This window comes from Balearica regulorum, unplaced genomic scaffold, assembly GCF_011004875.1.
Source record: "Balearica regulorum gibbericeps isolate bBalReg1 unplaced genomic scaffold, bBalReg1.pri scaffold_90_arrow_ctg1, whole genome shotgun sequence".
Lineage (NCBI taxonomy): Eukaryota > Metazoa > Chordata > Aves > Gruiformes > Gruidae > Balearica > Balearica regulorum.
This window is the reverse complement of record NW_022679088.1, coordinates 59,625-73,103: the sequence shown is the minus strand read 5'-3', so window position 1 is coordinate 73,103 and position 13,479 is coordinate 59,625. Positions and strand designations below refer to the sequence as shown.

At 66.3% G+C, this 13,479-nt stretch overlaps 4 protein-coding genes across 5 annotated transcripts; 2 read left to right on the top strand and 2 right to left on the bottom strand.

Moving 5' to 3' along the window:
* Positions 1-377: 377 nt before the first annotated feature.
* On the bottom strand, positions 378-3,431 carry LOC142599848 (polyserase-2-like; the record flags this gene model as incomplete). Its single annotated transcript, XM_075741603.1, has 5 exons — positions 3,354-3,431; positions 2,622-2,738; positions 2,232-2,264; positions 1,529-1,697; positions 378-655 (listed from the first exon to the last, which is right to left on the bottom strand). Coding segments are annotated over exons 2-5 (553 nt in total), but the record flags the coding sequence as incomplete, so codon positions are not given.
* Positions 3,432-3,774: 343 nt separating this feature from the next.
* On the top strand, positions 3,775-5,718 carry VKORC1 (vitamin K epoxide reductase complex subunit 1). The gene is made up of 3 exons (XM_075741613.1): positions 3,775-3,958; positions 4,530-4,639; positions 5,403-5,718. Exons 1-3 carry the CDS (start codon positions 3,777-3,779, stop codon positions 5,606-5,608), a joined length of 498 nt encoding a protein of 165 aa, XP_075597728.1. The 5' UTR covers positions 3,775-3,776; the 3' UTR covers positions 5,609-5,718.
* Positions 5,719-6,560: 842 nt separating this feature from the next.
* Positions 6,561-11,419, top strand: BCKDK (branched chain keto acid dehydrogenase kinase). Of its 2 annotated transcripts, none has more exons than XM_075741605.1 (13): positions 6,561-6,727; positions 7,352-7,516; positions 7,687-7,755; positions 7,879-7,989; positions 8,098-8,145; positions 8,385-8,504; positions 8,605-8,703; positions 8,794-8,867; positions 9,462-9,590; positions 10,113-10,202; positions 10,767-10,928; positions 11,016-11,255; positions 11,309-11,419. In XM_075741605.1, the coding sequence occupies exons 2-12, from the start codon at positions 7,355-7,357 to the stop codon at positions 11,158-11,160; spliced, it is 1,209 nt and encodes a 402-aa protein (XP_075597720.1). In that variant the 5' UTR covers positions 6,561-6,727; positions 7,352-7,354; the 3' UTR covers positions 11,161-11,255; positions 11,309-11,419. The 2 variants fall into 2 exon arrangements, with proteins under 2 accessions (XP_075597720.1, XP_075597721.1); XM_075741606.1 differs by having other exon boundaries at positions 6,577-6,727; positions 7,310-7,516.
* A 1,129-nt stretch (positions 11,420-12,548) lies between these two features.
* LOC142599849 (uncharacterized) lies at positions 12,549-13,437 on the bottom strand. The gene is made up of 2 exons (XM_075741604.1): positions 13,182-13,437; positions 12,549-13,038 (listed from the first exon to the last, which is right to left on the bottom strand). The coding sequence occupies exons 1-2, from the start codon at positions 13,435-13,437 to the stop codon at positions 12,683-12,685; spliced, it is 612 nt and encodes a 203-aa protein (XP_075597719.1). The 3' UTR covers positions 12,549-12,682.
* Between the last annotated feature and the right edge of the window lie 42 nt (positions 13,438-13,479).

The window sequence follows — 13,479 nt, the reverse complement described above, 5'->3', positions numbered from 1 at the left end:
ACCCACCCCATAAAGACCTATCTCCATGGGGACCCACCTCCACGGGGACCCACCACCATGGGGACCTACCACTGTGGAGACCCAGATGATGAGGACCCACCCCATGGAGAACCACCTCCATGGAGACCCACATCCATGGAGACCCACATCCATGGAGACCCACATCCATGGAGACCCACCACCATGAAGACCCAGATGATGAGGACCACCTCCATGGAGATCCATCACCATGAAGACCCATGTCCATGGAAACTCATGTCCACGAGGACCCACCTCCATGGAGACCCACCACCATGGGGATCCTAGATGACACGACCCACCCAAGGAGCCCCACCTCCATGGGGTGCCCACCCCCCAGCCCCAGAGGTCCCCCTCACCATTCTCAGCCACGTGGCCCCATCCGGTGATCCAGCACGGGGTGCCGAAGGCGAAGGGGTGGCCGGCCTTGGGCAGGCAGATGGTCCCCACGCGGGGCCCGAGGGTGACGGGGGACTCCAGGCGGGCCAGCGCCAGGTCGTGGCCCCCTTCCACCCGTCGGTAGCCCTCGTGGACCACCACTTCCACCACCGTCCTCTCCTGGCCACCTGTCTCCTGCAGCCGCAGCCGGCCCACCACCGCCCGCCAGGCTGTGGGCTCTGCCCGGCTCCCGTTGGGCCTGGGGGGGGGGGGTGGCACCACCGTCACCCCGTCCCCTCTGGGTGCCCCAAGCCTGGCCACGGGTGCCCCGACTCGGGTCAAGGTGGCCCAACCAGGTTCTAGATGGCCCAACTAGGTTCTAGGTGGCCCAACCCTGGGGATGGGTGCCTCAACCGTGGTCTTAGGTGCCCCAATCAGGTTCTAGGTGCCCCAAGGGGATCTGGGTGGTCTCAATGGGTCATGGGTGCCCCCACCCCGGTCATGGGTGCCCCAAAATGGATCTAGGTGGTGCGGTGGAGACCTAGCTGGGCCCAAAAGCGTTCTGGGAGGACCAGTGTGGGGGGGTTCTAGGTGGCCCAACAAGGATCAAGGTGGCCCAAAGGGGTTCTGGGAGCCCTGGTGAGGATCTAGGTGGCCCAGTGGGGATCTAGGTGGCCCAACAGGGTTCTACGTGGCCCAGTGGGGTTCAAAGGGTCCTAAAGGAGATCTGGGTGGCCCAGGGGGGATCTAGGTGGCCCAATGGGGTTCAAGGGGTCCTAAAGGAGATCTGGGTGGCCCAGGGGGGATCTAGGTGGCCCAATGGGGTTCAAGGGGTCCTAAAGGAGATCTGGGTGGCCCAGGGGGGATCTAGGTGCCCCAACAGGGTTCTAGGTGGCCCAATAGGGTTCAAGGGGTCCTAAAGGGGATCTCGGTGGCCCAGTGGGGATCTAGGTGGCCCAACAGGGTTCTAGGTGGCCCAAAGAAGCTTTGGGCAGCCCAGCGGATTTCCGGGTGCCCTAACAGAACGGGGTGTGGGGGTCCCCAAGGAAGGTCCCACTCCAGAACCACCCTCCCGCCCCCCCCCCCCGTCAGCCCCCCCCCCCCCCCCCCCCCCCCTTTTCCCAGGACTCACCCCTGGAAGCAGTGGGCGGCCGAGAGCACCCACTGGGGGGTGACGAGGGTGCCCCCGCAGAAGTGCTCCCCCCGCAGCTGGAGGCTGACCTGCCAGGGCCACTCCCCGGGGCGCGCGGCCGTGCCCCCCACCACGCGGCCCAGCTCCCGCTGACGCCCGCATTCGGGGGCTGCGCCCGGCACCCATCAGCGCCGGGGTGCCTGGGGCTCACCCCCCCCCCCCCAACCTGATTCCTGGGGTCCCCCCGTCCCAAAGGTTTTGGGGTACGTGGGTCTGTTGTTGTACCCTCGTCCCTCCCCGCAACCCCCGGATTTCACCCGGCCCCCCGGGGAGGAGGAGGAGGAGGAGGACGGGGGCGGGGGGGGGCACGGTTTGTTGCGACAGCGTGCGGGAAGGGGGTTGCGACAGCGCTGGGTGGGGGGGGGGGAAGTGGGGTCCGGATGTGTGGGTGCACCCCCGGATGCTGAGGGCCCCCCCCAAATTCCTGGGTTGTCAACACCCCCCCCCCCCCCAACACTTGGGTGTCCCCCCCCCCAATGCGTCCACACACCACCCCCCCCCCCCCACCTGGATGCCTGGGTCCCCTGGGTGCTGGGGGGGGGGTGGGGAGGGCACCCCAAATGCCTGGGGGTGTCCCCCCCCCAAAATGAGGGGGGGAGGGGTCGCTCATGAATATGCAGAGGCTCATTTGCATATATCTTACCTGCAGGAGTCTCCTGAGTTGAAATTTCAGCATCTGCGGGGGGGCGGAGGGAAAACGCGGGGGGTCAGAGCGCGGGACCCCCCACCCCAGGGACCCAGGGGTGGGTGTCGTGTCCCCCCCCAGCCCCACCCTCCGCCTCGGGGGGACCCCAGGCGTCCGGGCTCATTTTTGGGGGTTGTGACCTCGGCGTTTCCGGTATGACCGGTCGAGTGGGGCGCGGTGCCGCACCCGGATGCCTGGGTGTCGTGTCCCCCCCCCCCGGGGCGAGTTTTGGGGGGACACGCACACACGTCTGGGGCCCTTCTGCCACTGGGGTGTCCCCCGTCCCCCCCCAAACCAACCCCCACGGATGCCTGGGTCCCCCCCGTGTCCGTCCCCCCCCCAACTCACGGGCCAGAAGCAGGAGCAGGAGGGCGACGGCGTGTCGAGGCGTGTCGAGGCGTGTCGAGGCGTGTGGGGTCATGGTGGACACGCCGGGGAGAACCCTGGGGGGGTCCCTGGGAGTCCCTGGGGGGCAATGAGGGGGATCCGGGGAGGTCTGGGGGGGGTCCCCGTGGGTCTGGGGGGGGGGGGTGTCCCTGTGGGTTCGTGGGGATCCCTGTGGGTCTGTGGGGGTCTGGGAGGATCTGGGGGGGGTATCCGTGGGGGGGTCGCTGTGGGTCTGGGGATCCCTGTGGGTTCATGGGGATCCCTGTGGGTCTGTGGGGGGGTCCGTGGGGGGTTCCTGTGGGTTTGGGGGGTCCCCGGGGGGGGGGGGTTCCCTGTGGGTCTGGGGGGGGTCCTGGTGGGTCTGTGAGGGATCCGTGGGGTCTGTGGGGGTCTCTGTGGGTCCGTGGGGGGGTCCCTGTGGATCTGTGGGTCTCCGAGGGGGTCCCTGTGGGTCCGAGGGGGTCCCTGTGTATCCGTGGGGGTACCTGCAGGGCCCTGGGGGGGGTCCCTGTGGGTGCGTGGGTGTCTGTGGGGATCCCCGTGGGTCCGTGGGGGGGTCTTTGGGGGTCTCTGTGGGTCCCTGTGTGTCCTTGGAGGTACACGGGGTCCCTGTGGGGGTCCCTGTGGGGGTCCCTGGGTCTCAGTGGGGGTCCCCGTGGTTCCGGGGGGGGGAGGGGGGTGTCCGTGGGGTACCTGTGTGTCCCTGTGGGGGTTCCGTGGGGGGGGTCCCTATGGGTCTGTGGGGGTGTGGGTGTGTGTCCGTGTCCTCCTCCGCCGCCTCTGCCCCGCCCCCGGCCCGCAGCCGGTTTTAACCCCGCCGGCCCCGCCCGGGTCGCCCCCTTTTTTTTTTTTTTTTTTTTTTTTTTTTTGGGGGGGATGGAGGAAGGGGCCCCCCAGAGCCCCGCCCCCTCGGTGGACTACATCCCCCAGCAGCCCCCGCGACAGGCGGAGGGGGCGGTGGCGCCGCCGGCCAATCAGAACGGCCAATAGAAAACGCCGGCCAATAGCGGCGGAGAGAACGGTCAGGCGAGGAGCGGCAGCCGCAACGCCCAATCAGAGCTCGCGGAGGAGGAGGAGGGAAAGGGGAGGGGGTGGGTGTGTGTGGTGCGCCGGCCAATGGGAGAGGCGTGTGGGCGGGGCGGGGCGGCGATGGCGGCGCGCGCGGTGCTGTGTTTGGCGGGAGCGGCGCTGTCGCTGTACGCGCTGCACGTGGAGCGGGCGCGCGCCCGGGACCCGTCCTACCGAGCCGCCTGCGACCTGGGACCCGCCATCTCCTGCACCCGCGTCTTCGCCTCCCGGTACCGGGGCGGGGGGGGGGGCTGGGAACCGGGGCTGCTTTGCACCGGGGTGGGGGGGTTGCATTGCACCGGGTTTTGCGTTGCACCGGGGGTTGCGTTGCACCGGGTGGGAATGGCGGGCGGGTAAACACCGCCACGTGGCGGTGGCGGGGTTGAAGGCGGCCAATGGGGCTTGAGGGGGGGCGGGGAGGAGAGGCCGCTGGGCGGGGCTTTGGGCGGGAGGGGGCGTGGCTTGGGAGGGGCGGGACAACGAGACGCACATGGGAGCACTGGTAGGGCGGGAGCGTGGTTTGTGGGCGTGGCTTACCGGGGAAGGGCGTGACTTAGAGGCTAAGCAACACCATATGTGGGGGTGGTGGGCGTGTCCCTCGGGGCTGGGGGCGTGTCTCCCTGTTGGGGGCGTGTCCCTCGGGGCTGGGGGCGTGTCCCTCGGGGCTGGGGGCGTGTCCCTCGGGGCTGGGGGCGTGTCTCCCTGGTTGGGGGCGTGTCTCCCTGGTTGGGGGCGTGTCTCCCTGTTGGGGGCGTGTCCCCGGGGCTGGGGGCGTGTCCTAGCGGTGCCCCGCCCCGGCAGGTGGGGCCGGGGCCTGGGGCTGGTGGAGGGGCTGCTGGGCCGGGACAGCGTGGTCAACGTCCCCAACGGGGCCATCGGGGTCTTCTTCTACCTGCTGCAGGGGCTGCTGGGTACGGGGGGACACCGGGGAGGGGGCACCGGGGATGGGGGGGACCGTGGGGATGTGGGGGGGGGACCCACTGGGGGGGGGGGGGCACTGGGGACATGGGGTGGGGGGCACTGGGGACATGGGGGGCACTGGGGATATGGTGGGGGGCACTGGGGACATGGGGGGGCACATTGGGGACACTGGGGGCATGGTGGGGGACACTGGGGATGCAGTGGGGACACATTGGGGGGCACTGGGGATGCACTGGGGGCATGGTGGGGGCACATTGGGGACACTGGGACACGGTAGGGGGCACTGGGGATACATTTGGGAGACTGGGAATGCACTGGGGACATGGGGGGGCACATTGGGTACATGGGATGGGGGGCACTGGGGGGATGGGGGGCACTGGGGATGTGGTGGGGGGCACTGGGGACATGGGGGGGCACTGGGGATGTGGTGGGGACACATTCGGGGCACTGGGAACGGGGTGGGGACACATTGGAGGGCACGGGATGCACTGGGGACATGTTGGGGGCACTGGGGGGATGGTGGGGGCACATTGGGGACACTGGGACATGGTGGGGGGCACTGGGGATGGGGTGGGGACACATTTGGGAGACTGGGAATGCACTGGGGACGTGGTGGGAACACTGGGAATACACTGGGGACATGGTGGGGGCACACTGGGGACACATCGGGTGTATGGAGGGGGGACTGGGGCTGTTTTGGGGACAGCAGGGATGCCTTGGGGACCAACCCCCCCACCACCTCCCCCCCCCCAGGGGCAGTGCCGGGGCGGGGGGCAGCAGCGGTGCTGCTGGGGACGTCGGTGGCGTCGGCGATGGCCTCGCTGTGGCTGGCGGGGGTGCTGGCCTTCGGCCTCCACGACTTGTGCCTCGTCTGCCTCACCACCTACCTGCTCAACGGCCTCCTCCTCCTCCTCAACTGGCGCCACTGGCGGCGGCTCCGCCACCTCAAAACCGCCTGAAATGGACCCAAAAAAGTCAGGCGGGGGGGGAAATGGGGACACCCCCATGGCTGGGGGTGCCCCTCCCTTCCCCCTCTGCCCCCCAAAACATGGCAGTTGTGAGCCGGGGACCCCAGTGTCTGGGTGTGTGCTGTTCTGTTCCCCCCCTCCCATTTCCCCCAGATTTTGGGGGGGCCCCAGGCCTCCAGGAACTGCCCAGAAAGGACCTGGGAACCCCATTCCCACCCCTCCCAAGGGACCCAGGCACCTGGGGACCCCTTCATGAGGGACCCAAACATCTGGGGACCCCCGTACCACCCATCCCAAGGGACCCAGACCTCTGGGACCCCCTCACAAAGGACTCAGGCATTTAGGGACCCCCTTCCCACCCCCTAATAAAACACCCAGGCATTTAGGGACCCCCTTCCCACCCCTTAATAAGGGACCTAGGGCTCTGGGACCCCCTCATGAAGCACCCAGGTGCTGGGGACCCCCTTACCGTGCCCCCCCCCCCCACTCCAAGGGACACAGGCCTGTGGGACCCCCCTCACGAAGGACTAAGGCCTCTGGGACCCCCCTAACAAAGAACCCAGCCCTGTGGGACCCCCTAACGAAGATCCCAGGCCTCTGGGACCCCCCTCATGAAGGACTAAGGCCTGTGGGACCTCCCTCATGAAGAACCCAGGCCTCTGGGACCCCCCTCACGATGGACACAAGCACTTGAGGACCACCTTACCGCCCACCCCAACGGACCTAGGCACCTGGGACCCCCTTTATGCCGTGCCCAGCACCTCTCCGGTGCCCCCCAACCCACGGTGGGAGCAGGGGACGAGCCTCCCCTCACCTCCCCGGACTCCATTTCCCATCGCGCCTTCACCAAAATGGCGCCGCCCTTCGCGCATGCGCTCCGCCCCTGCTGCGCCTTCGCCGCTGTGCGCATGCGCGGGAGAAGTTCCGCGCCGTGCGCATGCGCAGTGCGCGGTTTCTCCCTCCCCCTCCCTGTCAGGGTGGGCTGTACCATTCTGAGGGGAGCGCTGGGGGGGGGGTGGTGGGCGGGAAGGAGGGAAGCGGACGGGCCCACTCTGAGGAGAACCCCGGGGGGGGTAGGGGGGGGCGTTTCGGACGCCTGGGTCCTCTCTGGTGAGTGGGGTCTGTTTTGGGGGGTGTGAGGGGGGGATTTGGGTGTCCCGGACCTCGGTCTCTTGTGGGAGGGACGGGGAGTGAGGAGACAAGTGGGTCCCGAACGCTTGGGGTGTCTCTGAGGGGATAAGGAAGGGGACGGACAGCTGGGACCCGGGGGACGACGGGGGACTGAGGGGAAAAGGGGGGGCCTGACGCCTGGATTCACTCTTGGGGGGTGGGAAAGGGGTCCTGGAGTCTTGAGTGCCTTTTTTGGGGTGAATACTGAGGGGAAAAGGGAGTCCGGGACGCTTGGGTTGTCTGGGGGGGGTTGTCCCTTGGGAGGGGGGGGCATAGTGGGGGCTGTGTGGGGCCCGGAGCCCTGGCTCCCTTCTGGGGAAGGGGGGAAGGGGGGTCCCGGAGTCCTGAGTGCCTTTTTGGGGGGAGGGGGGTGTCTATGGGAGGGGGGTGTGGGGCCCGGACACCTGGGTCCCTTGGGCTGGGTGTTATGTGGGTCCCTGAGGGGGGTTGTGTGGGTCCTTGTGGGGGTGTCCCTGGGGGGGGACGGGCTGTGGGGGTCCCTGTCCCTACCACCCCCCCCAGTGCCTGTATCCAGGCATCTGGGCCCCAACCCCCGTCCCCCAGGAAATGCTGCGGCGGGTTTTGGGGGGTCGGCGAGGGGGGGTTCTGCCCCCCCGTCCCCCCGCCCGGGCAGCTGCCGACCAGACCCCGCCTGACCTGGCCCGGGAGCGTTCCAAGGCCGTCACCTCCTTCTACCACCAGCCCGCCATCGACATCGCTGCCGAGAAGGTGGGACCCCGGCATTTCGGGTGGGGGGGACACACACGTACAACCCCAGAGTTCTGGAGGGGACCCCAGGAGGGGACCCCGGTGTTGGCAGGACCCGGGTTGTGAAGGTTTTGGGACACCCAGGCATCCGAGTGATGTCACCCCTTCTGTCACACCCCCTCCCCAAACAGCCCTCGGTGCGCTTGACCCCCACCACCATGTTGTACTCGGGGCGCTCGCAGGACGGCAGCCACATCCTGGTGAGCAGAGAGGGTTGAGGGGTGTCCTGTGGTGTCCTGGGTGCAGGGGAGGGACACCCCAGCATTTGGGGGGGGGACGCAGTGATGACCCAGGTGTCCGGCTGCCCCTCTTCCCCTCCGCAGAAGAGCGCCCGCTACCTCCAGCAAGAGCTGCCGGTGCGCATCGCCCACCGCATCAAGGGCTTCCGCAGCCTCCCCTTCATCATCGGCTGCAACCCCACCATCCTCCACGTGGTGCGTCCTGGGGGGGGGACACACCCCGATGTCCTGGGGGGACACCCCAGCATCCAGGAGGGGACCCTGGTATTCGGGTGCTGATGCTGTGCCCCCTCCCTCCTCTAGCACGAGCTGTACATCCGTGCTTTCCAGAAGCTCAGCGAGTTCCCGCCTGTGAGTGTCACCCGTTGTCCCCGTGTCACCCTGTACCTGTGTCACCCATGTCCCTGCGTCACCCCAACCCTGTGTCAACGTGTCACCCTGTCCTCGTGTCACCCTGTGTCCTTCTGTCACTTCATCCTCCTGTCCCCCCTGCGGCCGACCCCGGTGTCACCCGTGGAAGTCACCCATCCTCACGTCCGGGTGACGGCGCGCGCACGTGCCCGCCGTCACCCGTCTCCCCGCCTCCCCAGATCCAGGCGCGGGGTGACGAGGCGCGGTATTGCGCGCTGTTGCGGGAGCTGCTGGAGGACCACAAGGACGTGGTGACGCTGTTGGCCGAGGGGCTGCGCGAATGTCGACGACACATCCAGGTACCGGATGCTGGGGTCATTTTTTTGGGGGGGTGAGGGGGGGTGGTGGTTAGGGGGGTGTTGGGGCGACCCCCCCCCCCCGGCCGTCTGGGTCCCTCAGGACGAGCGCCTGCTGCGGCCCTTCCTGGACAAGACGCTGACGTCGCGGTTGGGGATGCGGATGTTGGCCGCCCACCACCTGGCCCTGCACGAGGACAAGGTGGGACGGTGTCTATAGGGGGGCAGGGTACCTATAGCCCCCATATGTGCCCCCCCCCGACGCCCCTCTCATCCTCCCTCCTCCCTATAGCCCGACTTCGTGGGCATCATCTGCACCCGCCTCTCCCCCAAGAAGCTCATCGAGAAGTGGGTCGACTTCGCCCGGTGAGGTGCCTATGGGGCTATAGGGAGCTGGGAGGAGCCTATAGGGCCGTGCGGTTTCCCCCCAGAGGCTATAGGGGCTTCTATGGGTATTTCTGGGGGCTATAAGCTTTTCTGTGAGGGCTCTGTGGGTGTTCCTATGGGGCTATCAAGGTGCTGTGGGGCTATATAGATTCCTACAAGAGTCTTTATGGGCTATAGGAGTTTATATAAGGGCTCCTATTGGGTTACAGGAGGTTTTTGGGGGTTCCTATGGGGCTATAGGGGCCCTGTGGGGTTCTTATGGGGTTGTGGGGAGTCCTGGGGGGGGTTCCTGTAGGTTCCATATAGGGCTATAGGGGCTTTTATGAGAGTTCCTATGCAGCTATGGGAACCTCGTGGGGTCTATAGGTGGCTATAGGGATTTCTGTGAGGGTCTTTACGGGGCTATAGGGACCTTGGGGGTCCCTATGGAGCCGTAGGGGTTCCCAGGGGGGAATTTAAGGGGCCAGGGGAGGTTCCAGGGTGGTTTCTCTGAGGGCTCGTACGGGGTTGGGGGTGACAGCGGGGTGACGGGGGGGGGGGGGGGGTGTTGTCCGGCTGACGCGGGGTCTGCAGGCGGCTGTGCGAGCACCAGTACGGGAACGCGCCGCGGGTGCGTATCAACGGGCACGTGGCGGCGCGGTTCCCCTTCATCCCTCTGCCCCTCGACTACGTCCTGCCTGAGCTGCTCAAGAATGCCATGAGGTATGGGGGCTATAGGGAGCTATAGGGGAGGGTCTATGGGGCCCCAAAGAGGGGAGAGGTGGGGTTTTTCTGGTGGGGGTAAGGCAGGGTATGGGACCTTAGGGGGGCATATAGGGTCGTAGAGAGGTGCGTGGGGTCTATAGGGGGCGTATAGGGTCTTATAGGGAGGGTATGGGGTCTGTAGAGGACGTATGAGGTGCTATAGGGAGGATACGGGGCTGTAAGGGGCCTTTTAGAGGAGATACGGGGTTTGCAAGGGGGCTGAAGGAGGTTACTGGGCCCTGTAGGGGGTGTATGGGGTCTATAAGGGGTGTATGAGACCTATAGAGGGTGTGTGGGGCCGCGTGGGGTGTGTGGGGAGCCTATAGGGGGGATATGGGGCTTTACGGGGGAGACGGGGTGGGTATATAGGGTCTTACGGAGGACGTATGGGGCTTCCAGGGGGTACACGGGGCCGTAGGGGGGCGTAGGGGGGTGTATGGGGCCATAGGGGGCTATAGGGGACCGTCTGGGGCGGCGCAGGGCGACGATGGAGTCCCACCTCGACACCCCCTACAACGTCCCCGACATCGTGGTGACCATCGCCAACAACGACATCGACCTCGTCATCCGGTACTGAGGGGGTCCTCGGGGTTGGGGGGTGTGGGGATCTCTACGGTGTCCCCAAAGATGTCCCCAAGGTGGCCTTGGCTACTGGGGGGTCCCTGTGGTGTCCCCATGTCCTCAGGGATGTTCTTCATGGTGTCCCCGTGTCCGTAAGCGCCCCTAAGGTGGCCTTAGCTACTTGAGGGTCCCCATAGATGGTCTCTATGCTCTCCCCACCTCCTCAGAGGGAGGTTCTCCATGGTGTCTTCACGTCCCCATGGATGGTCTTCATGGTGTCCCTATGAGGGGGTTCTCCCACAGATGTCCCCAAGGTGTTCCTACCTGTCGAAGGATCTCCATGGTGTCCCCGTGAGGAGGTTCTCCATGGTGTCCCCACATCCATGGATGTCCCCAAGATATCCCCCTCTACAGGAGGTTCTCCGTGGTGTCCCCATGGATGGTTCTCTGTGCCCACCCCCACCCCCAAGACGTTCCTCTCTACTGAGGGTCTTCCACCCCCTCCCCTCTGGTGCCCCCCATCTTTGGGGGCTCCCCTGAGGGGTCTCCTCTCCCCCATGTCCCCTCCTCCAGGATCTCTGACCGGGGTGGTGGCATCCCCCACGACCTCCTGGACAAGGTGACCGAGTACCACTTCAGCACGGCCGAGGCCAGCGCCCAGGACCCCCGCTTGGGAGGTCCCTTCCGCAACCTCCTGGACCTCAGCAACAGCGGCCAGGCCGGCCCCATGCACGGGTACGTCACGACGGAGGGACACCAGAGGGGTTCCCACCACCAAATCACGGGGAGCCCCCCTCCGGTGACCCACGACTGTCCCCCCAGGTTCGGGTTCGGGCTGCCCACCTCGCGGGCCTACGCCGAGTACTTGGGGGGCTCGCTCTGCCTGCAGTCGCTGCAGGGGGTGGGCACCGACGTCTACCTGCGCCTGCGCCACATCGACGGCAAGGGGGAGAGCTTCCGAATCTAGGGTGCCCGGACGTCTGGGTTCCCCCTCCACCGCCGCCCCGGACGCCTGGGTCCTGGAGACCCCCACGTTGGACGTTCATCGTCGTGGAGGTCAAGGTCCTCCTGGAGAGCCACCCCCACGTTGGACGTTCATCGTTGTGGAGGTCAAGGTGGACCTGGAGACCCCCATGTTGGACATTGATCATCATGGAGGTCAAGGTCCTCCTGGAGAACCACCCCCACGTTGGACGTTCATCGTCGTGGAGGTCAAGGTGGACCTGGAGACCCCCACGTTGGACGTTGATCATCATGGAGGTCAAGGTCCTCCTGGAGAACCACCCATGTTGGACATTAATGATCATGGAGGTCAAGGTCCTCCTGGAGAACCCCTTCATGTTGGACGTTCATTGTCATAGAGGTCAAGGTCCTCCTGAGGAACTGCCTCATGTTGAACGTTGATCACCATGGAGATCAAAGTCCTCCTGGAGAAGCCCTTCATGTTGGACGTTCATCGTCATAGGGATCAAGGTCCTCCTGGAGAACCGCCCCACGTTGAATGTTGACCATCGTGGAGGTCAAGGTGGACCCAGAGACCCCCATGTTGGACATTGACCATCATGGAGGTCAAAGTGGACCAGGAGAACCCCCCCCATCTTGGACAATGACCATCATGGAGGTCAAGGTGGACCTGGAGAACCCCCACGTCAGACGTCCATCGTCACGGAGGTCAAGGTGCTCCCGGACACCCGGGTCCCTCGTTGGACGTTGGGGCGCCCACCCCACCCACCCGGGACATTGGGGTTCCTGATCCTCCCCACCCCGTTTGGCTTCGTTAGGGTCCCCCTCGTTAGCGGAGCGGGGCGCCGCCCTCATTAAAGCTGCAGCCAGTGCCGAGGGGAGAGGGTTTATTGGGGAGCCAGGCGGCCGGGATGGGGGGGACAAACGAGGAGGAGGAGGAGGAGGGGAGGGGGAGGAAGGCCAAGAGGCCATCTCAGTGTCCCATTCAGTCCATTTCTTGCCCCAAATCCATCTTCATCATCATCTTCCTCCTCGTCATCATCTTCCCTCTCAGGGTGCCCATCTTCTTCCTCAGCACCCTCCTCCTCCTCACCGTCACCTTCCTCCTCCTCAGGGTCTCCATCCTCCGTGGTGTCTCCATCTTCATCACCATGCATTGCCATCCTCCTCCTCAGAGTCTCCACCATCTTGTCCCTCAGGGTCTCCATCCTCCTCCTCACCATCACCTTCCTCCTCAGGGCCTCCATCTTCATCACCATCTTCCTCCTCCTGGTCCTCACCTACCTCCTCACCATCACCTTCCTCCTCCTCGAGGCCTCCATCTTCACCACCATCCTCCTCCTCAGGGTTTCCACCTTCCTCTTCGGGGTCTCCATCCTCCTCTCAGGATCTCCATCCTCCTCCTCAGGGGTCTCCATCACCATCCTCCTCCTCGGGGTCTCCATCCTCACCCTCTTCCTCCTCAATGTCTCCATCCTCCTCCTCCTTGGGCGCCTCCACCTTCCTCCCTGAGTGTCACCTCTCTCCTACTCAACGTCACCTCCCTCCTCTTCCTCAGGGCCTCCTTCCTCCTCGGGACCTCCATCTTCATCACCGTCCTCCTCCTTGGGGTCTTCATCCTCCTCCTTGGGGTCTTCTTCATCCTCCTCCTCGGGGTCTCCATCTTCCTCCTCGGAGTCTCCATCCTCACCTTCCTCCTCCCCGGTGTCTCCATCTTCCTCCTCAGGGTCTTCATCCTCCTCCCCGGTGTCTCCGTCTTCCTCCCCGGCGTCTCCATCCTCCTCCTCCCGGTGGTCACCACCCTCCCGGTCAGGCGGCGGGTGACAACAGGGACAGTCGGAGCGGTGGGACGGCTCGGCGTCGCGCCGGGGGTTGTAGAAATCTGCAGGGAGACGGGACGCGGTGACGCCCAAACCCCTATAGAGTGACGTCACCCGTAGCGTGACATCGGCCCGTAGCGTGACGTCACCCGTAGGGTGATGTCACCCGTACCGCGACGTCACCTATAGGCACAGGCGGACTCACCCAGCGGCCCCGGTTCCTCCAGCCGCGCCAGGGCGCGGAGCAACGCCCGGCAGGTCTCCTCGCCGCGAGCCAACGCCAGCGCCCGCAGCCGCCGCGCCCACCCGCGTCGCGCCGGGGGTCCCAGCGCCGCCTCCTCCCCCGGCCCCAACGCCCCGGCGCGGCGCAGCTCCGCCACCAGCTCCCGGCGCGGCACCGCGCGCAGCCGGCGCTCCAGGGAACGGCCCCGCGCCCGCACCTGCGCCGCCGCGCACGACATGGCGGCCACCGCGACGGCGGCGACGGAAGGAGGGGACCCGGC